We start from the raw sequence: 19,954 nt of genomic DNA on the forward strand, positions 1-19,954 counted from the left end.
ATCATAATCATAATAATGATAATAATAAAGATCGAGACGGCTGACTTCACTCTAATTAGGCTGATGAGCAACATGAGCAGCAGACAGTCTCACCTGCTGGACAGTCAAATAAAGGAAAAGATGGAATCTTCTGGCAACAGGCAACATTAGCTCCGCCCCCCACACCCCCCACCACCACCATCCCCTCTTTCCCAGGTGTGCAGTCGTGCAGCGTTGGCCTCCGTCTGGCCGCCGGCCGTCTGCTCGCTCGGCCGCATCAGGTGGCGTTTGGACCCACACAAGGCAACCAACATATGTGGAAGGCTGGCGAGGGCGAGGAACGGCGCCCGCAGGCGAGGAGCGCGCGGGGAAGGGGGGAGGGGTGAGGGGGGGAGGGTGGGGGGCAGTGGGCGGCGAAGGGCTTCCCCCGCTCAGACGCTGTGACTCATCCACGTGTCACTAATGCCTTTCCTGTGAATGAGCGAGCAGCAGATACACTCGCGGGCGTCACAGCACCGAGGGCCAAACCGTCAAACGGGCCGCAGCACGAGCCGGGCTTAGTCATAGGCAGCGTGTGTGTGTGTGTGTGTGTGTGTGTGTGTGTGTGTGTGTGTGTGTGTGTGTGTGTGCATATGTGTGTGTGTGTGCGTGCATAGCTGCCACACTGTGCTGAATCACTGATAACACGAGCAAGAAAAACACAGCCTAAATCAAAACGAGCTGTGGAGGCTCGTCTACCTGCTGCACCTGCCCGCCGCCGCCACTGCAGCCGCCACTGAAGCTGCCACCGCCGCCGCCCCCACCACCGCCGCCACCCCCCAACGCCTCGTCTCTCGTCTCTGCTCATTTGCTCTGCCGCGGGAGGGAGCCGTGAATATGTAAACCTTGTTAGGAGGATGACAGCTCTGGCAGGCGACGAGGCAAGTTGTCTCCAAGAGCAGGCCAACTGCAAGAGAGACACAGTGAGGAGGGGAAACACACACACACACACACACACAAGCACAAAGGAATAAACAGGAGATCCTCTTCAAATCTCTAATTCAATCCGCGGCCTCAATTTAAATATTTGAGAGCGGCCATTTCCGAGCTAATTGACCTCGGCCGCTGGGCTAATAAAGCCGTACGCCAGACTGGAGATCAAAATGAGATTTGCCGGGGAAACATGATGGTCTAATCACAGTGACACGGCCCTGGCGTTATCCCCATTTGCTGCTCAGCCAGCTCTGTCGTGCCTGCGCTCTAATTACACCAATATCACAGCGGAACGCCGGCGGCCTCGGCGAGCCGGCGATGATCGTCACTGGCTCACCGACGGCGGCGGTGGCGGCGGCGGCTGACTGGGTTCCGACGACGGACGATGTCGGCTACGAGGGGAGGGAGGAGGAGGAGGTCGGGGCAGTGACAGGCGGTGGGGTTCATGGCTGGTATGAGCCCGACAGAGTGGCTTAGTCACCACTTGATTGGCAGCAGTTAACGGGTGATGTTTAAAATCCCAGATCAGCCTTCTTCACACATACAAACTGCAGCACACAAAAAAACACATTTAATTAAAAAAAACAGAATGATGGTCTCACCTTTACTTAGAAATTAAGTCGACGCGCCAAAAGCATCGATAACTTGATCATAGAAGTTGACCATGGTGTCTTGATTTAACCATAAAGTCTAAACTGAGTAGGCAACAGTGCACGGTTTTCTTTTAATCACACATTTTACATTTTTTGGCAACAGTTTATCCTACAGCAAACCAATAAAGTATGTTTTCCCCTGACTGGCTTTTCCCTTTGATTTTGAGTTTTCAAATCAAGCTTTTCACTCAATCAGAATGAGAGGATTTGTGTTACACAAATTTTGCATTTTGTGATTTAAATGATTGTTTATTGAATGTATTCATCCAATACGATAAGAAGTTATGAAATGCATTTTACAAAAACAGAAATGCCATTCAGCGTTTTCTTATTTAATTTTATGAAATAACAGTCGATGTTGTTTTAAAGATTATTCAGTCATAACATGAAAAATCTAAGTATATTATCAAAAGATGTCTTTGTCCACTACATGTACCGTCATGAAGAGAATTTGGAAGGAGAAAAAAAAAGAAAAACACATCTGTGACCGTCAAATATTAATCTGTTCCTGCGCTCGTTTACATCATGTTCCTCCTTCCTAATCCAGGAGAATACAGACCCAATTTTAATCCGACCGCAGCAATGAACAACCAACACACCGAAACCCCGACATCTTGCACGTGATGCGACGAGGAGGAGACGTGTGTCTGAGATGTGGGGTGAGGAGGGGGTGCGGGCGCGCGCCCTCCCCCGCTGCTCCGATCAGAGCTGCGAGGATTAAACACCGGCGTCCCGGTAAAGAGGCTTTGCTCTGGCCGATGTCGGACCGCTGCTGGCTCTCCTAATCTGCCTAATTTGCTCACACTGTAGGCGCCCCAGCGTCCCTCGGTTTGGATTAGGGGCCGTGTGGTGGTGTGGAGTGCCTCCTTGCGGTCAATGGTGGAAGTACAGGAGGAGGGAAAAACATCCTCCACACCGGAGTAACGTGACTAAAATCTGCTAATATGTGACACAGTTTATGCAGAGGAAACTGTGACCTCTTATTTAACATTTAACGGTCCAACCATAAGTTTTTATGTTTGTTTGGTTTTAATTTCAATAAAGATATTAACATAATTACAAAGAAGATTAAAATATGAAAAGAAGAAACTGGATAGATAGATAGATAGATAGATAGATAGATAGATAGATAGATAGATAGACTACCAGTCAAAAGTTTAGACACACCTGTTTCTACTGAGTTTCTACTTTGGACCGTTTCCCTCCCTCAGGTCCCGGATGTAGCGGTGCACTACTCGTGATGGCCCGGCTGACTCCCACCGCTGCTTCCAGTATGATCCCACCAGCAGTGCACATGTAGAAAGTCACAGTTTCCGACTTGTGCAACAGCGCCATAGGGTCATTGAAATTCAGTGATAAATTCAGGCCAGATTTTTCAGTTGCTGGTCACCACCAGTGGCCACGGCAGATTTCAGGAAGTGCCACCAGCAGCTTTGGACAGAGTCGAGTTACACTCCGCAGCTCAGTTGGGCTAATTTCACCACAACCTTCTGTGTCAACAGGACGCTTCAATCTGTTGCTAACCAGCTAAAGTGGCTGCGCAAACTCTAATTGGCTGGCCTGAATGAGACCAACAAAGGCTTGGTCCAATCACATTTTTCCAATGTCTATCTGAGCCTTGGAGGGTTTTTCTTTTTCTTTATTTTGGGGAGGGAGCCTCTGAACCCAAGCAGCCTTCACACACATGATCAACCCGCTGGACTTGCAGCAGACAAGTACACGACACATTCTTGTGCCTCCTCATGTCTTCAGCTCTCCGGCCCAGAGAGTGTCTCCCAGTCACAGGGGAGAAGAGAGGCCAATTGTTTGGAAATGGGTCACAAGACCCACGGCGTGACAGGACCCACACCGGAAATATATTTATCCGTGTGTGTGTGTGTGTGTGTGTGTGTGTGTGTGGTCACAAGTCTGTTCCTGACATTTATTCAGGTTATTGTTTCCACCCACAGAGATTAGCTTTGATGGGAGGCGTCGAGGTAGGGGGGGAGGTGAGGGTGATGGGGGGGCTCGGCGGTGCAAACGCAGACTCGTGAGGGCCCTCGGACGGCACAGTGGCGGCCTGTGTGCGCAGCAGGCAGCGTGGAGAAACGGCTGTGACATTGATCTCATGTTACCACGGGGATCTCTTGCCGCTTCCTCCTCCCCACCATCGCCGCAGCGAATGGGACACTCATGGGCCTGTGGTGTTACTTTCTTTTTCTTTTTTTTCTTGGTTTTAGTAAATCTTTATAAGTTCCGAATCCAGTTACTTTCTTTGTGTGCTGAGAGGAGATGGCTGTGGCGTGTTCATTTATTAACTAGCCCAGCACGGTTGGTTATTTAAACAAAAAAAAATGATTGATTTCAAAAGGCCCTTGTTTAAAAGTTTCCTCATTTGTAATAAAAGAACACACGAAAACAATGTAGCAGCTAGAAAAGTAAAACAAAATATTCCATAAAACACACATGGTGTCTCTTTAACCAAAAAAAAAAAAAAAACCTTTGAGTCAGAACTTCACAGCCACTGTTCCGAACATCTCAATCTCAAAGCCAAACAGTCTAAATGGCCTGTAGGAAATCTGATTACAGTAAAAGGGTGGAGGGGGGGGATTGAAGACAATGTGGGAACTGTTTTTAGTCACGCATTTAAAGGAAGAGACACACAATGAAGTGTTGATTCTGCCGCATCTTCGGGTCGACTGGAGCTGTGTCAAGTTGGTCACATGGGTCGTGTAAGCACGCGCCCAGGAGCACGAGCTGGCGTTACGAGTTCTGCAAGCATTGCGCAACTCAGGGCATAGCCACAGTGGAGCTAGCTTAACTAACTAACTAACTAACTAATGTTAACCTTTCAGACCTTAAATGTCACAAAATATTCAATAAAGAAATTAACGACATTTCAGATTTACAAAAGAAAACTGACTTAAAATTTACTTGCAATGTAATAAACATAAGACTTAAAAAATTAAATAAAAATACACTAGTGGTAATGCTTGGTTTTAACTTAGCCCAAAGCTACACTTACAGGCTGTAAAACGTCATATTTTATATCTTATATTACTAATGTAACTCTGATGGGGACTTTGTAGGCTTCATGACGTTACGATGAGTTCCGTGAGCATTGCACATCACAGTGGAGCGACCAACCACACTAACAAAATGTTCTATTAAAATGCACGTTGAAATTTCGGAATCAAAAGAAAAGTGACTTCAAACAATAGATGCCCTTATGTCATGCGTATCGAACACAGTTCTATGTGAAGCAGACAGAATGAGCACCACCGGTTACGGTCTGTTTTCAAAATAAGATGTTCAAAATAAAATAAGCGTACACTCGTGGTAATGCCTGGTTAAAAGTTACCCCTAAACTATAACTGTAGGCTGAAAAAAAAATACATTTTAATCTAATTTTGACGGGGACTCTGTAGGCTTCGGCTATGAATTAAAAAGCCAGCTGACAATTATAGCTGTTTTTTGTTGCGTTAGTATCAAACCGGAAGTGCCATCCCATATGACGCTAGCTAGCTTGCGGTTGCTCGAGGGAGAGTTGTTAGACACAACACAACACAGCAAGTTGTTGAGGTCGCGACAGATGTCGACCGGATTCCTTCATTTCCCTCCAGTGTGGTCGACGACACCGTGCCGGTTCCTCCTTGAAGCTTTGACCCAAGAGCTCAACAAAACGGCACCGGGGTGGCGGGTCGCGCAGCGGAGACGAGCCACTGATGGCTGAAGATTGAAAAGTAAAGTTGGCAAAGAAGAATAAACTTTTCCTCACCGCAGAAGCCGGAGGAGCTCCTCCAAAGGGAACCCGTCACACCGCACCATGGCTGCCTCACTCTCACTGCTGGCGGTAGCTCTCTGCCTGTGCTTCGGGGCGTGCAGTTGTCTCTTCGCGGTGCCGCTGAAGATCTTCCCCGGGAGCTACAACTTCTCGGCGGACGTGGACGCCAGCGCTCTCCGGCGCGTCGCGCTGACGCTGGACGCCAGCGGTCTGTCGCTGGCGTCCGACCCCACCGGCACCGTCAACTTTCTGGACATGGCGAACAACCTGCAGGGCGACTCCGGCAGGGGCTACTACATAGAGATATTAATTGGCACACCTGGGCAAAGAGTAAGGACATCTTTGTTTGCTTGCTTACGCGTCATTACGACCAAACTCTTTCAAGGGTAATGTGTCAAAAGTGTGTGTGTGTGTGTGTGTGTGTGTGTGTGTGTGTGTGTGTGTGTGTGTGTGTGTGTGTGTGTGTGTGTGTGTGTGTGTGTGTGTGTGTGTGTGAGTGAGACACGGGTCATGTGTTACTACCAGCAACTGATTCGATGTCTGTGACCGTGATGCCCACCAAGTAGTGAATATGGTAGTGAACATGGTAGTGAACATGGTCAACACCAGGGTGTCTGCATCAGTGCGTCTGATGCAAGTGCACAACACGCACCAGTGATGATCGCACATGGATTTATGCGGATGTGTTTTCGGGAAAGTTTTCAGTCACGTGGTTCCCACCCACTGGAACGAGGCAATAACTTCATTCCAGCGAATGTAAGATTATGATGATGATGATGATGATGATGATGATACACATCAGTGACCTAGATTCTCTTCAAAACCCATCTGTTTAAATTATGTTGTTTCATTTTACCTTAGTTTTTATTTCATTTATTTATTTATTTATTTATTTATCTTTCTGTATTACATCGTGTTCCTGTCAAGGCTCAGAAAGGCGCTTACGAACCAAATGTATTGTTATTATTACAAGGGCTGTGATGCTCAGCACTGACAGGTCGCTGATTCACGTGAATGGAGAAAATTAATCTGCCCCTTCAAAGGGGAACAAATGATCGTCTCCCCCGATTTGCAGAATGCATACATTCTGAGTTTAGCTCTCAACACAAACGGTCAAAAACTGTTTCTAACAGGAAGTCTTTTGAAATAACTTGCCTTGGCCAAGTGATATCAACTTTTCAAACAACTCAAGACACCGGTAAGTGAATGCAAATGGTTATTTTGGATTTTGTAAGCTGTTCTGGGAAGGTTTGTATAGCAGTGTGTCAGAAGCAGCGCATGGTAGCTGGCTGACAGTACTGGAATCCTGATGTTAATAGATCTTGTCCTTCTGGATGTTTTTTAAAAAAAAAAATAAATAGATGTGTGTATAAATGTGTTTGGATACACATCCACGCAATAGCAGCAGGGCAACAACAACAGCACAATAGCTGAGTCATAATTTGCTGTCAGGCTGATTGGCAGCTGCCCACGTTGTTGAACGCTGCCCGGTTCTTCCTGTGGGTTTCCCACAGCAGACTCCACTTCCTCCAGCCGTTGGGGTGGAGGATGGAATGGAGGGGGGGGGGGGGGGGGGTGTGAGGCCTGAACCCTCGTTCACATGCACTCACATGATGGTGCTTTCAAAAACCTGGGATTCTTAGCAGCAGCTGACGAGGATTATGAGGCTCCCTGGGAGCACAAAGCTGCTCGCGCGCACATAGTCAAACTCAAACACACACATACAGACACACACACACACACACACACACACACACAACATTCTTATCCGCCACAATTGTCTGCCACTTTACTTTCTGTTTGCACAGCAACACACCCGTCCAAATGTCTTGTCAATATTAGTAATGCGAGGCATTAAAGTGTCAGTAGCTGCGTTTCCATTACAGTTTTTCGCAAAATAAAAGCGTTATTTCTAAAAATTTTGACAAAGTACAATTGCAATTCAAGGTGTTTCCATTGAACCTCTACATGGATACGTCTGGAAAAACCACCTCGTGAGAGCGTCAGAACCTGTTAGCCATATTTGAGAGGTTCTTCCAAGTTTATCCGTTTCCATCTCCAGTTTTTTTTATTGCTACAGTTCGGTTTTGCGAATGGAAGTGCAGCTGGTGATCAATGGGACTAAATGGCCCCAGCACGGGTTGGGGACTCCACCCCTGCTGGCTGCTGTAGGCTAAAGGCGACGCCTTGGCATTGTTTTGTTAAAGTAGATGGTGTTTACAGATGAGTAAACCCATTAGTTGCCCGGCTTGTCGTTCTTGGGCCTCTCGCGTTAAACAGATCAGAGCGTTTAAGACTCGCTGTCTGTCACAGTCGGGCTCCGGGTGGCTCAGCGAGGCTTATCGGAGCTTCCTGCCGCGTCGATGCCCTGCGTCAACCTCGCCGCAGGATAACGTTGGCGGCGCTCGGCAAGGCGCAGGTTCCCACACGGACTTGGACGAGCGCAGAGTTGTCAAACCGGCCTGATAACCTGTTGGAGATTAAAACCCGGAGGAGGAAACTGAACCTACGAGAATCGATCCTTTTGTTGCGTCGCCATGCAGAGACAGAACGGAAGAACCTGTTCAGTAGGGATGTGAGTCTTTGGGGCGCCTCACAGTTCAATATTGACTCTTGAGGTCATGATTAGATTCAAAATACATTCTCCAGTGATACACTGTGTACATGGTGTGTGAAGAATCAAGCAGCAGCTTGTACAACGTGATTTTTTACATTTGAAATTCTACAGCATATTTAAGTCTTTGGATCCAATCAGTCGCATCCGTGGCTGCTCAGTCACGTGTTTGTTACTTTCTGACATGGAACGGAGTCGTGGATGCGGAGCAGGTTGCAGTCAGTGTAGTTTGTTTCACCAGCTGCGTTTTACCAGAATCACGGCTTCTGAGCTTCACAGCGTTCAGTGGAAACACCTGCAAATCGCAGTTGTACTTTGTCAAAATTTTAGAAATATCGCTTTTATTTTGCGACAAACTGTAATGGAAACGCAGTTAGTGACTGATGGCAGTCCATCTCTCTCTCTCTCTCTCTCCCTCTCTCTCTCTCCCTCGAGGTTTTTTAGACTCAGTTCACTTCATTTGGACAAACAAATCTTGTTTCCGAGTGACTCTTGTGCTGCTGCCCCTGCTGTGTTTACAAGGACACACTCAGTTGAGTCATCAGAGCAGAAGCTCAGAAGTCGTCGTGACAGAATCCCCCCCCAAACCCCCCTCCCCAGCCACTCGCCCCAGCGTGTCTCGTGTTTGGCGGTCGTGCTGCTAATTGAGGCGTCGCTCAAATTGGCCACTAATCAGGGGCATCTGTGAGCGTGTGGCTCCGTCAGGTTGGAGAGCCTCTGCTAATTGGTACAAACAGGTAGCAGCTGCACGCCACCGCCACCGCCGCCGTGCAGCCACTGCCAATTAGGCTGTGATGTTTTGTTCTTTGGTTTTTGTTTCGTTTCTTACACCACAATCTCAAACTGAGGGAAAAAGTGAGCTTATCGAGACTTGGTTGCAGGCTGACCGCTAACAGGAACTCCGTTTTAACACTGTTTATTTACTTTTTCCCCCCTAAATTGATTTGAAATGGACCTGAAGCTCAAGGAAATAACATTCCTCAGGTTTGTTGGCGGGAATTCCCAGCTGACTGTTTTTTCTAAGAATCTGCTTCCCGTTGGTCTCGTTTGTTCGAGGAAGTGTTGGCGCTGAAGCAAGAATCTCCTCGACTGGCCTGAATTCACAATTACCAAAAAAACAAAACAAAGCTGAGCTGCACTGCATGTGTACTTGTCGCTTTTGTTTACTGTGTGAAGTAATGCCATCTTGTGCAATTGACTGACAAAAATGAAAAAGAACCCTCCAAAACAAAGGTGCACATTATTTACACTCACAGCAAAAATAAAAACACTGTAAACGAAAAATGCAGTGGACTGAAGCCACAATGTGGAATCAATAAAGTCTTCTTCTTCTTCTTCTTCTGTTAAAATGATAAAAAATCCCAGTGAATTGTTGAGGTTTTTCACAGACACTGTTCAGGTGGACGGGGTTCCTCAACACTTTCTGCTCTCTTGTGTGTTTCAGCTGAACATCCTGGTGGACACGGGCAGCAGTAACTTCGCCGTGGCCGCCGCCTCACACCCCTTCATCACGCACTACTTCGACACGACGCTGTAAGTCAGCTGCCGACCCAGATCCGACCGCGTCACGCCTCTGTTTGCTCACCTCGCCTCACATCTTCAAGCAGCCTCAGGCCACTGAATCCATAAGACCAACACATTACTTCATATGAGCTGTGCATTTTTCTTGTGTGTTTTATGTTCATAGTATCTGCTTTATTTAAACATCAGTTTGACGTTAGCTGCGTTTCCATGGCAGTTTTTCGCAAAATAAAAGCGATATTTCTAAAATTTCAACAAAATACAGTTGCGACTTGCAGGTGTTTCCACTGACTGGTGTGACGTGCATAAGTCGTAATTCTCGCAAAATCTCATCCAGTGAGATTTACGAGAATTGTGTTTTTGCTTTTGTTTGTTTACGTTTGTTTGCTGTCAGGAATGGTTGTTCTATTTTTCTCTTTGATGACTTGTAAAAAAGTATTCAATTTCCTCCCCTGTCCAAACATAACGCGGCATTTTCACTCGAGGTGAACTGGTCACATGATCCCGTACGTCACGTCTGCTGACGTGTAAGTGCGTAAAAAGTGTTTGCGATATACCTCAATATCGATTCGTCTGAAAAACCACCTCATGAGAGCATCAAAACCTTTTAGCCATAGGTTTTTCCAAGTTTAGCCGTCCTTTTTCCATCACCAGTTTTTTATTGTGATGTTTAGGTTTTGTGCAATGCTAGCTAGGGGTCACGGAGACGCAGCTAGAGAAACGCTGATAAATCTTTGCTCTGGGCTGCAGATCTCTCTTTCTTTCTCTCTCACAGCGCCTCCTAGTGGCCGTAGGTTTTTCAGGTGTTTTTTTTATTCTCACCCCTCCCCCACTACAGCTCCAGCACCTACCAGTCGTCGGGTCAGAACGTGGCCGTCCGCTACACCCAGGGCAACTGGGAGGGCGAGCTGGGCGTGGACGGCGTCTCCATCCCCGACGGCCCCAACGGGACCTTCGTGGTCAACGTGGCGCTGATCCTGACGTCGGACGGCTTCTTCCTGCCCGACATCAACTGGCAGGGCATCCTTGGCCTGGCCTACCCCATGCTGGCGCGGGTGAGCGCTCGCCCAGCTATTTGGTCGTAATGACACGTAAGCAAGCAAACAAAGATGGCAAAGCTGACGCTGTGTCTCTGTGTGACCCGCCAGCCGGACTCGTCTGTGGAGCCCTTCTTCAACTCTCTGGTGCAGCAGCTGGGGATCCCCGACATCTTCTCCCTCCAGATGTGCGGCGCCGGCCTCTCAGCCGGCAGCACCGCCGAGACAGCAGGGGGCAGTCTGGTGCGTGGGAGCGACCTACTGCCACTGTCTGCATGCACGCCACCACTGGCACGTTTAATTCCTGAATGGCTGATTGGCTCCTCCTCCTTTCCGTCTATCTCTCCTCCACCTTCTCCTCCTTCTCCTCTTCCTTCTCTGTCTCTCCCTCCTCCTCGTCCTCGTCCTCCACTCCGTCCTCAGATTATGGGAGGGGTTGAACCGACTCTGTACCGCGGCTCGGTGTGGTACACCCCCATCGTGGAGGAGTGGTACTACCAGGTGGAGGTCCTCAAGCTGGAGGTCGGCAACCAGAACCTGGACCTGGACTGTCGGGAGGTACAGTTGGGTTCCGCCACAGACCAGAACAGTCTTAGAGGTCTCATATTATGGGCTGTTGTCAGTCAGCGTCTCCAAGGGGCACTGGTACCTCTCCATCCAGCCTGTTTTCTGGAGGTCCACAGAGGTGTGATGGAACTAGTTTAGGTCCTTTAACTGATCATCGCCATCATCACCATCATCTCATCAAGGTCACGTCCTTGGTGAGATGATTCCAGAAGAGGTCAGGAGGTCGTCCCTCACTGCGTCTCCTCCTCTTTCAGTACAACATGGACAAGGCCATCGTGGACAGCGGCACCACGCTGCTGCGGCTGCCCGTCAACGTCTTCAACGCCCTGGTGGAGGCCATCACACGCAGCTCCCTGGTAGGTGGGGGAGGGTCGGAGGTAGCCAGGCACGCACACTCACACACACACACAGAAACAACAAACACACACAAGGACACATTGGCTTTGAGATGAAGGTGAAAGAGTGTGAGAGTCAACAACAGGCAAAAGAGCTCCTGATTCATGAGTCTCTTCTTGATTTTCTTTTTTTGTGTGTGTTGTCGTTGTTGTCGTGTTCAGATCCAGGAGTTTTCTTCGGGCTTCTGGGACGGAACCAAGCTGGCCTGCTGGATGAAGGGACAGACGCCCTGGCAGTTCTTCCCCAAGCTGTCGCTCTACCTGAGGGCCACCAACACCAGCCAGTCCTTCAGGATCACCATCCTGCCCCAGGTACCACCCCTCCATCTCTCCATCCTTCCCTTCCTCCGTCCTTCCACCCCTCCTCCCTCGCTCAACCTCTCATCCTTCCACCTCTCTCTCCCAGCTCTACATCCAGCAGATCACCGGTGTGGACGGAACCCTGGACTGCTTCCGCTTCGGTGTGTCGTCGTCGGTCAACGGTCTGGTGATCGGCGCCACCGTCATGGAAGGCTTCTACGTGGTGTTTGACCGCGCCCAGCGCAGACTGGGCTTCGCCCTCAGCAGCTGCGCAGGTGAGTCGTAGTCGCACTGACTGATGATCAGTCGGCCAATCGTTCTCAGCAGAACCCTGCAGTCGTAGAATCAGTTCTATTGTTGGATCTGATGATGTTCTCCGCTGCTGCTGCTGCTGCTGCTTTTCCAGAGGAATGTAAACACTCGGGATTCCTCCGGTCACCCCCTGCCGACCGGCACAAAGCCGGCTGTTGTCCCGTGTGGAGCGCAGCCGATGTGGGTTGGAGGTTAAAGATGCAGACTTGTGACACGGCGGTCCGATGTCGGCCTGAATTCTCCGTCTTCGCAGCAGCATCACAGCAGACTTTTCACACCAGGCCGGCTGCGATTTCATGACCCCTAGAATTACGCAAAACCTAAACATCGCAATAAAAAAATGGTCATGGAAACACTTTTTTTTTTCGCATTAACTCGTCGCTGGTCACATGACTGCAAAATGTTTTGAACCTACGTCCTCCTGAAATTGGGGTCTAGCGGGACGAGATTTGGATAATTATGGTTTATGCACTTCACACCATTCAATGGCAACCAAGGTGATGACGGCCAACCAGAAGAAGCTGCCTCAGGTGACCCCACCCCCTCTCTCTGTCTCCCTCTCCCTCCCGCAGTGGCCAGCGGAGGCACGGCGCTCTCTGAGATCGAGGGCCCCTTCTCGGCGGCGGACGTGGCGGCCAACTGCTCGGGCGGCACCCTGAAGGAGCCGGTGCTGTGGGTCATCTCCTACGCCCTGATGGCCGTGTGCGCCCTGGTGCTGGTGGTGCTGCTGCTGCTGCTGGTGCTGCCCTGCCGGTGGCGCGACCGCGGCGGCGAGATCACGGACGAGTCGTCGCTGGTGCGCCACCGCATCAAGTGACTGAGAAGAGGCGGGGCCAGCGGGGCCGCGGTGGAAGGGGGGCGGAGCCCGGCCATGCCGTCAGACCGAGGGCTGAGGCTCGACCCGCACCGGGCGACCAAAACCGTCTCCGAGTGTGCGAGCCAGGTGACGGTGGCGGCAGGGCGCCCCCTAGAGGCCGAACCGGACTGACGGGCTTCGTCCAATCGGAGGCCGAGGTGAAGATCGCTGGACTGCAGCTTCACTCGGCTTCCGTCCGCGGCACCGCTGGACCCTCCTCATCTACAGTGACTTGACCTCTCACGCTGGGCTATTCTGGGAAATGTAGTACCGCCACCAACCACCAGCTGGAGCTGTGGGGATTTTTGTTTTTTTAGCATCGCACTTGGGAGAACTCGACTTCTACAGGCAACGTCTTCCTGTTTTTGCTTTCTATATTGGTCCAAAGAACGAGAGCAAAGAGGAGCAGCAGATGAACGGCGTGATGTTCTTCTGCAGTCAGCTGGTCGATCCATTGATCGATCGATCCATTGATCGATCACTGCAGCTCCAGCAGAGGAGCAACCCGGAGATCTTTCCTTTTTACGTCAAAATCAGCGAAGGAATGTTAGCGGCGGTTGAGGAGATAAACGTCTGTTGACTACTGATCGTAATCACCAAACGGTCTCAACAGTTTGAGACTTTGCTGAATTGCACATCAATCGTTCCCGATGATCAAAAGAGTGGAAGAAAAACAAAGAGGATGATGATGAACTTTGAATCCGTCCACGCAGTTTGTCCTTGTTGATGAAGCTTTTTTTTTTTGTAGTTCTTCTGATTGCGTCCCATGTTTCTTTTCAGAGGTGTGAATGAAAACAGTGTTATTTAAGTCTGTCTCACACTGAAGGGTACCGATGTAAACAGCACATTTTGTATGGGGGTGGGGAAGTCGTTTTTTTCTGCAGAGAACACTGTACACACACGTGACAGCTTTGATGTCATGAGTCCAGTTTGTCTGCCAACGTGTTGTTTTTTTTTATAAATGATCCAAATCAAGGTTTGTGTCTGAAGTGAAAAAAACTCCACGTGTGACCAAATCGAATGAAATGTAAATGCTTTTAAATGAATGAATGAATAAATGAATAAATATTTTCTTGTGGCCAAAGGTTAAGTGGAGTCTGTATGCGATTGTTGGGTGACATCCTGTGGTAAAGCGTGGTACTACATGTTTTCGTACCGCAAAGATTTTGACGGGCACCAGTCCAGTGATAAAGTACTTTATTAATTACCGACACTCTATACATAAATATACAAAATGATTAGATTTTTTTCTTTTTTGGGAGCTTTTAAGAGAATAATTGCAGCTTTTTATATCAGATTTCACCTCAATCGGCTTGTTTGTTGCGGTCAGGCATCTCGATGCTTCTGCAAACAGACCAGACGTGAAAAGTTGTCGTGGTTATCAGCAGATTGTCTCAGTAACTCTTCGTTCTTCATCTTCATCATCATCATCATTATCATCATCTAACTCACCATCATCTGTTGCTGTATCCAGTCCCGGAAGTAGCTGACGTTGCCGTACACCCCCAGGTTGTCCTGCACGGTGCAGTGCCCCCCCATCACGCTGTCCCCCAGCAGCCACCACACGCCATCCTGCAGGGTGACCAGGGGGCCGCCGCTGTCCGTCTGGGGGCGGGACAGGGAGACGTTTAGTCGAGGTCATCAGTCTTCTTCACCTTCAGTCGTCTTGGCCTAGCAGACCCGAGATCTGACCGGCTATCGAAACTAACTGAGGTCCATTCATCGGTTCTGCTGGTCTCAGGCGGATTTCATAGAACCTGGCAAAACAAACCAGCTGAAATATGATTGGATAAAAAACCCTAGCGTAATATACAACATTGGAGGCAACGAAACCACGTGGATATTATGTGATGTCGAAAGAACGGACTACGGAGAATAACTTGATTATCATACTGACGAGAAAATGTACTTTTCTCAGTATGGTTCGGCCAGCATAGGAGGTCCAACTGGCCCTGACGGCCCACCACCAGGGACACTTAAAGCTCCAAAGTCTCTCAAAAGTCTCTGTTGAGGTTGTATTTGGAACGTCAAATAGTTTGAAAAAGGAAATGTGATGTCACAGTCAGCTGCTCCAGCTCGCCGCACACGGCCGGGACTTTTCCCCCATTGTCTTAAAGCCGCAGAGCAGAGCCGGTTTATTTAAAGCTGCAGCGGGGCGGCGAGCACAGGGCTCCGCTTGTCGGGCCTCACCTCCGAGCGAAGTTGCGCAAGAGTGCGGAAAAACCCTTGACGCTTTCAGAGACGTGTATGGATCAGTTTGTTTGCGCGCAAAAGAGAAGAGAAAAAAACCCACATCTCCTCCAGTTTGTCAGTCTGCGGCTAAAATTTTTTTTTTTTTTTTTTTTTTTTTCCCCCCTTTGGCAACACATTGTGTAGTATCAGAGAGATAGATTGACAGATTGGCCCCGAGAAGACGGACGAGTCACACTGCGACCGCGTGGTGCCCACTGCGGGCGCTTGCGCTCTGATCACTATGAAATCTGTGAAAGGAAAATCGACAATGCGGGAGGCTCACATGACCCACATCACATGATGATAGGCAAAACAGTGCAAGTTTAAACACATAGAGGATGTAATAGAGCCCCGTAACAAATGGCCGTGTGTCTGATGTGTCGGGCACACAATGACCTCATTCAGTTACGCAGTCACATGACACGACAGCGGCTGAAGAAAAATGAAAAGTAATGTTGTGTTCATTGAATCGGACTTTTGTAATATAAACACTAAAACCTGAAACCACACAGTATTTTTGTCTTATGCCATGATACAAGTGAGTATAAGCTAAGAAGCACTGGGTCACATGACCTAAAATTCTAAATTTCTAAAAAAAAAAAAGAAAGAAAGAAAAAAAAACAAAACAACAACAACAGCAAAAAAACACTTTCTACAAAATGCATTTTGTAAAGCAGCAAAAAAAACAACAACCTTTGGTTTAGGGCACCTTGAAAGCTTTAGAGGGCATCAAAGCTCACTGTATCACAGTAGGGCTGAATTGACAGAGCCACTGACCTTTGACCTTGTCTGAGCTGGAATTTAAGGATTATGATCATTGTATAAATAATATTCAATATTATTTGGAGTCATTAGCACTAATGCCATTTAGTCTCAGAGGCTAAATGAACCACATTAGAATGTGAGCTGGCACTGCAATAAAAGAACACTTTTGTTGCCGTGAGTCATGACAGTGAAGCTGCTCTAAAATATTGAGCCAAGCTAATACAAGAGGAGGGCTGTGTGAGTGGTGTGTGTGTGTCTCGGTCTTACGTGACACACGCTGGTCGCAGCTCTGGCACAGAACATGTCGGCTAATACTGCGCCGCTGTATGCCGTCGACTTGTTGCACTCTGCAGCGTCGACCAGGGAAACCCGAGTCTCCGACAAGTAGGGGGCGCCAGACGCTGTTCAAGGGAGAGGAAAAAAAGAGGGAAATCTTCTGACTCTCAGTCCAATTTCAACGCCATTGAATGGTGAAATCTGGTATTGCAGGCTGGTCATTACACCACCTGAGGCGTCTCACCTGCGCCACTCGGTGGACTGAAGGTTGTCATCCAGCCCTGCTGGTGCGTCGTGACGTTCAGACCGGCGTTTGTCAGGCATATGGCGCCGATGTGACCATCTAGAGAACATGCAAACAACAACAAACAATTTTAAAAATATTAAAAAAAAAACGTTTACACACAAGTGTGTGTATGTTTGTGTGTGTGTGTGTGTGTGCGCGCACCCGTGAGGTCCAAAGGCCGGGAGAGTTTGACGAGAGCGATGTCATTCCTGCGAGTTTGCCCGTTGAAGCCTTCGTGGATGATGATGCGGCTCACTGGGTAGGCGGGGTTAAAGAGGGTCCCCAGTGGTCTCACTATCCCAGCGTACACCGCCCAGTCCGCAGGGTTGGACAAGCTGCCAGACCGCGTAGAATATAGAAGTATATATACATTTATAAATATATCTATAAACATATATATGTAGCCACAACCCAATCGAAACAGCTCTTTGATCCAGAAAGGGGTTGCAACCCACCAGTTGAGAAACACTGCAGTAGAGGGTCGAGAACCTGAGATTTTTAGTTTCAATCAATTTCGAAAAAAAAGTTCCAATCAGAGTCATTGTGAGAGCGCCCTCACCTGGCCACGCAGTGCGCCGCAGTCAGTGTCCAGTAGGGGGAGATGATGGCACCTCCGCAGCGGTGCGTGCCTGCAAACCGCAGGCTCACCTGCCAGGGCCACGCCCCCTCAGAGGCCAGCTGACTCCCCCCAGGCCCGCTGGAGTTGGGGCTCCGCCCACAGTCTGAGGAGGAAAGTGGACGTGTGATTGGTCCAGATTACTGGGATCAGAGAGTACTAAAACAAATATTGAATAAGACCTGTGTACCTGTGCAGCGCAACGTCACAGCGTTATTGCCGGGACAGGAGCTCCTGGAGGAGGGAAAATAATCATTGCAATAATTACTAACAGCAATCATCACCACAGGACTGATTCTGAACGTGAAGCTAACAAACCTGAGCTGGAGCTGCTTCAGGAAGGAGACCTCCGGGTTAAAGTTGGACGAAATCACCAGGATGCTCTGATCAGAGGGCGCCGCCTGCTGGCCAGACTGGGAATAGGTTCCACTGTCCAAATGCACAACCGAGACGCAAATCCCGTTAAAGCTTCAGACGACTGGTCGGCTTTGAACGCAACCCGACGGAGGGTCCATCCAATCCGATTTTCTCTTTCAAGGAACCTCCCCCCCCCGGACCCCCGCTCTTTCTAAAATAAAAAAAAGAAATTCTCAAGTCTCACCTGCTGAAGCCCATCAGCTGGCAGCTGGCCCTCCCGCTCTGCTCGGTCCAGTCGCTGGAGCAGACGTTGGTCCAGCGGTGCCCCCAGTAGACCTGCAGCAGGAAGTCAGCTCCCTGCAGCCTCACTGAGGACACACACACACACACACACACACACACACAAAGAGGTCACAAAAGTATTCACGTTATGTTCTTTAGTATCAATGCTTGTGTAAAAAATGAAAGCAAGCTGACCGCGCCCACCCCCCTGGGCTGACCCCGCCCCCCTGTGAACTGGTTTCCTCCCAGTCCCGCCTCCTCACCACAGTTGGCTTCGTCCTGGCCGCTGCGGCAGTTTGGCACGCCGTCACACCACTGGTCCTTCCACACACAGCTGCCATCGCTGCAGCGCAGGCCATGGGCGCAGGGGGAGGAGTCTGAGGGGAGGGGCGGGGCAAAGAGCAGAGGCTGTCAGTCAGCAGAGGTGCCTTCAGTCACCGGCCAATCATCTGTCTGATTGTGTTTGGCATCCAGCATGCTGATGAGACCAGGGATCATGAGTGAATGTGTGTGTGTGTGTGTGTGTGTGTGTGTGTGTGTGTGTGTTTGAACTCACAGTAGTAGCCCAGAAGGACCCCGGCCACCAGCAGCAGCAGCAGAACAGAGTAGATAGTAGCTTCAGTGAACTTCAGCCACCTCCGTCTCTGGTCTGGATCAGGAGCGCGCGCACACACACACACACACACACACACACACACACACACACACACACACACACACACACACACACACACACACACAGTAAGTTTTGCTGGATGCTAATGAGCCTGTTGGCTGGAGCATCTCGAACCTGCGACCGTCTTGCTGCGACAACAACACTGTTCACTTTCCTTGCAGCAGTTGAGTCGTTCAGCAAATCAGTGAAGTGAAAGAATCTGCTACGAATCTCACTAGACTGCACTCCAGTGGCTCGGGGGAACACTGCTAAACTAAATTAAACGTTCAAAATCAACGTAATCGTTGTCGTTGCTGCCTCCTGGTGGTGAGCCTGCGCACAAAGATTTATTTTTGTGCAGGGCCTTTAATGATGTGTTTATTTTTCTGTCGGACCTCTAATGAACAGTAACATGTTCAATAGAGGTCCAACAGGACATGTCGGACCTCTATTCACATGTATGGAGTGAGACAAAAAGAGGGCGGTGTGATCATCAGAGTCGATTGTGACATCACAATTTAACAGTTTGAGACTGAGTTAAAATAAAATTTCTGCCTGAATAAAATTTATTTTAAATAAAGTTTGTTTGAGCTGCTGATTGAACTTTTAAAAATCAAGGAGCTGTACCTTTCTGGTTGGGGATGACGTAGCTGACCTCTGGTGGCGGCTCCGGGCTCATGTGGTGAACGTACTGAGGCTTCACATCCAAGCCACTTGACATCATCTTCTTCTCCTCTCCAGGCTCAAAACGAGCAGACAAGTCCGTGTACTGGCAGAGCAAAACAAATGTCTGTTGTTGTTTTTTTTATTATTATTTTTGTTTTAGAGCGAATTTGTGCAATGCTAACAAACAGTTTGCACATTTTACGTTTTTTCTACTATTTTTCAACTGAAACATCCAAGAAGTGAAGATTTTGTTGAAATAAATTGAAATTTGTTTTAACACTGTGTGGTCAGATAAATAACTGTGATGTTGGGATGATGAAATCTATGCAGGGAGCCAAACTCAGTCCATCTGTTCCAATATATCAAAACATCAATACTCAGTCCATCTCCATCTCTGCGATATTGTGTTTCAGATTGAACCAGTTTGATGAAAACACTATAACTAGCATCTTTCCAGCAATAAATACTTCATGAAAGCCAAGAAGCCAAACACTGAATCTGAACTCCACCTTAACTCAGATTCACAAAAAAAAAAAAGAATTCAATTGATGGATATTCACAATGTATAAGCTTTAAAAAAAAAAAAAAAAAACACACACACACACACAAAAAACAAAAAGGAGGAGCAGAAGCGTCGACTTACTGGACCTGAGGCCATTTCCAGATGAAGCAGTGACGGACGACTGTTACAAGTGTTTCATCCGTGAGCTTCCTCCTGCCAACATCTCCTCCAACGCTCTGCTCACATCCTCCAGGCAGCCCGGAGGAAAACCTGCTGACCCACACCTCCCTCCTGCCTCCATCCCTCCCTCCATCACGCTCAAGTGTGAGTGAGGAGCCACTTCAGCCA

At 48.7% G+C, this 19,954-nt stretch overlaps 2 protein-coding genes across 2 annotated transcripts; one reads left to right on the forward strand and one right to left on the reverse strand.

Moving 5' to 3' along the window:
• The first annotated feature begins 5,124 nt into the window (after positions 1–5,124).
• Positions 5,125–14,059, forward strand: bace2 (beta-secretase 2). The gene is made up of 9 exons (XM_076049833.1): positions 5,125–5,697; positions 9,426–9,514; positions 10,341–10,557; positions 10,651–10,782; positions 10,963–11,097; positions 11,361–11,462; positions 11,664–11,813; positions 11,908–12,076; positions 12,686–14,059. Exons 1-9 carry the CDS (start codon positions 5,410–5,412, stop codon positions 12,928–12,930), a joined length of 1,527 nt encoding a protein of 508 aa, XP_075905948.1. The 5' UTR covers positions 5,125–5,409; the 3' UTR covers positions 12,931–14,059.
• On the reverse strand, positions 13,915–19,201 carry LOC142903933 (transmembrane protease serine 2-like). Its single transcript, XM_076049834.1, has 12 exons — positions 19,066–19,201; positions 18,340–18,432; positions 18,047–18,160; positions 17,746–17,869; positions 17,463–17,573; positions 17,335–17,378; positions 17,088–17,250; positions 16,691–16,863; positions 16,487–16,585; positions 16,234–16,367; positions 14,422–14,574; positions 13,915–14,313 (listed from the first exon to the last, which is right to left on the reverse strand). The coding sequence occupies exons 1-12, from the start codon at positions 19,160–19,162 to the stop codon at positions 14,296–14,298; spliced, it is 1,323 nt and encodes a 440-aa protein (XP_075905949.1). The 5' UTR covers positions 19,163–19,201; the 3' UTR covers positions 13,915–14,295.
• Positions 19,202–19,954: the final 753 nt, after the last annotated feature.

Source organism: Nelusetta ayraudi, unplaced genomic scaffold, assembly GCF_046127955.1.
Source record: "Nelusetta ayraudi isolate G7.1 ecotype Tasmania unplaced genomic scaffold, CSIRO-AGI_Nayr_v1 ptg000120l, whole genome shotgun sequence".
In the NCBI taxonomy this organism is placed as follows: domain Eukaryota; kingdom Metazoa; phylum Chordata; class Actinopteri; order Tetraodontiformes; family Monacanthidae; genus Nelusetta; species Nelusetta ayraudi.

What these genes read in the sequence shown, in the direction of transcription:
- bace2 (XM_076049833.1), top strand. Translation starts at nt 5,410, where the DNA reads ATGGCTGCCTCACTCTCACTGCTGGCGGTAGCTCTCTGCCTGTGCTTC. An exon ending in TTGGCACACCTGGGCAAAGA is followed by an intron (nt 5,698 to 9,425) that starts GTAAGGACATCT and finishes TGTGTGTTTCAG; the next exon opens with CTGAACATCCTGGTGGACAC. An exon ending in CGCCCTCAGCAGCTGCGCAG is followed by an intron (nt 12,077 to 12,685) that starts GTGAGTCGTAGT and finishes TCCCTCCCGCAG; the next exon opens with TGGCCAGCGGAGGCACGGCG.
- LOC142903933 (XM_076049834.1), bottom strand. Translation starts at nt 19,162, where the DNA reads ATGATGTCAAGTGGCTTGGATGTGAAGCCTCAGTACGTTCACCACATG. An exon ending in CTGAAGCAGCTCCAGCTCAG is followed by an intron (nt 17,379 to 17,462) that starts GTTTGTTAGCTT and finishes TCCCTCCTCCAG; the next exon opens with GAGCTCCTGTCCCGGCAATA. An exon ending in TGTGACGTTGCGCTGCACAG is followed by an intron (nt 17,251 to 17,334) that starts GTACACAGGTCT and finishes TTTCCTCCTCAG; the next exon opens with ACTGTGGGCGGAGCCCCAAC.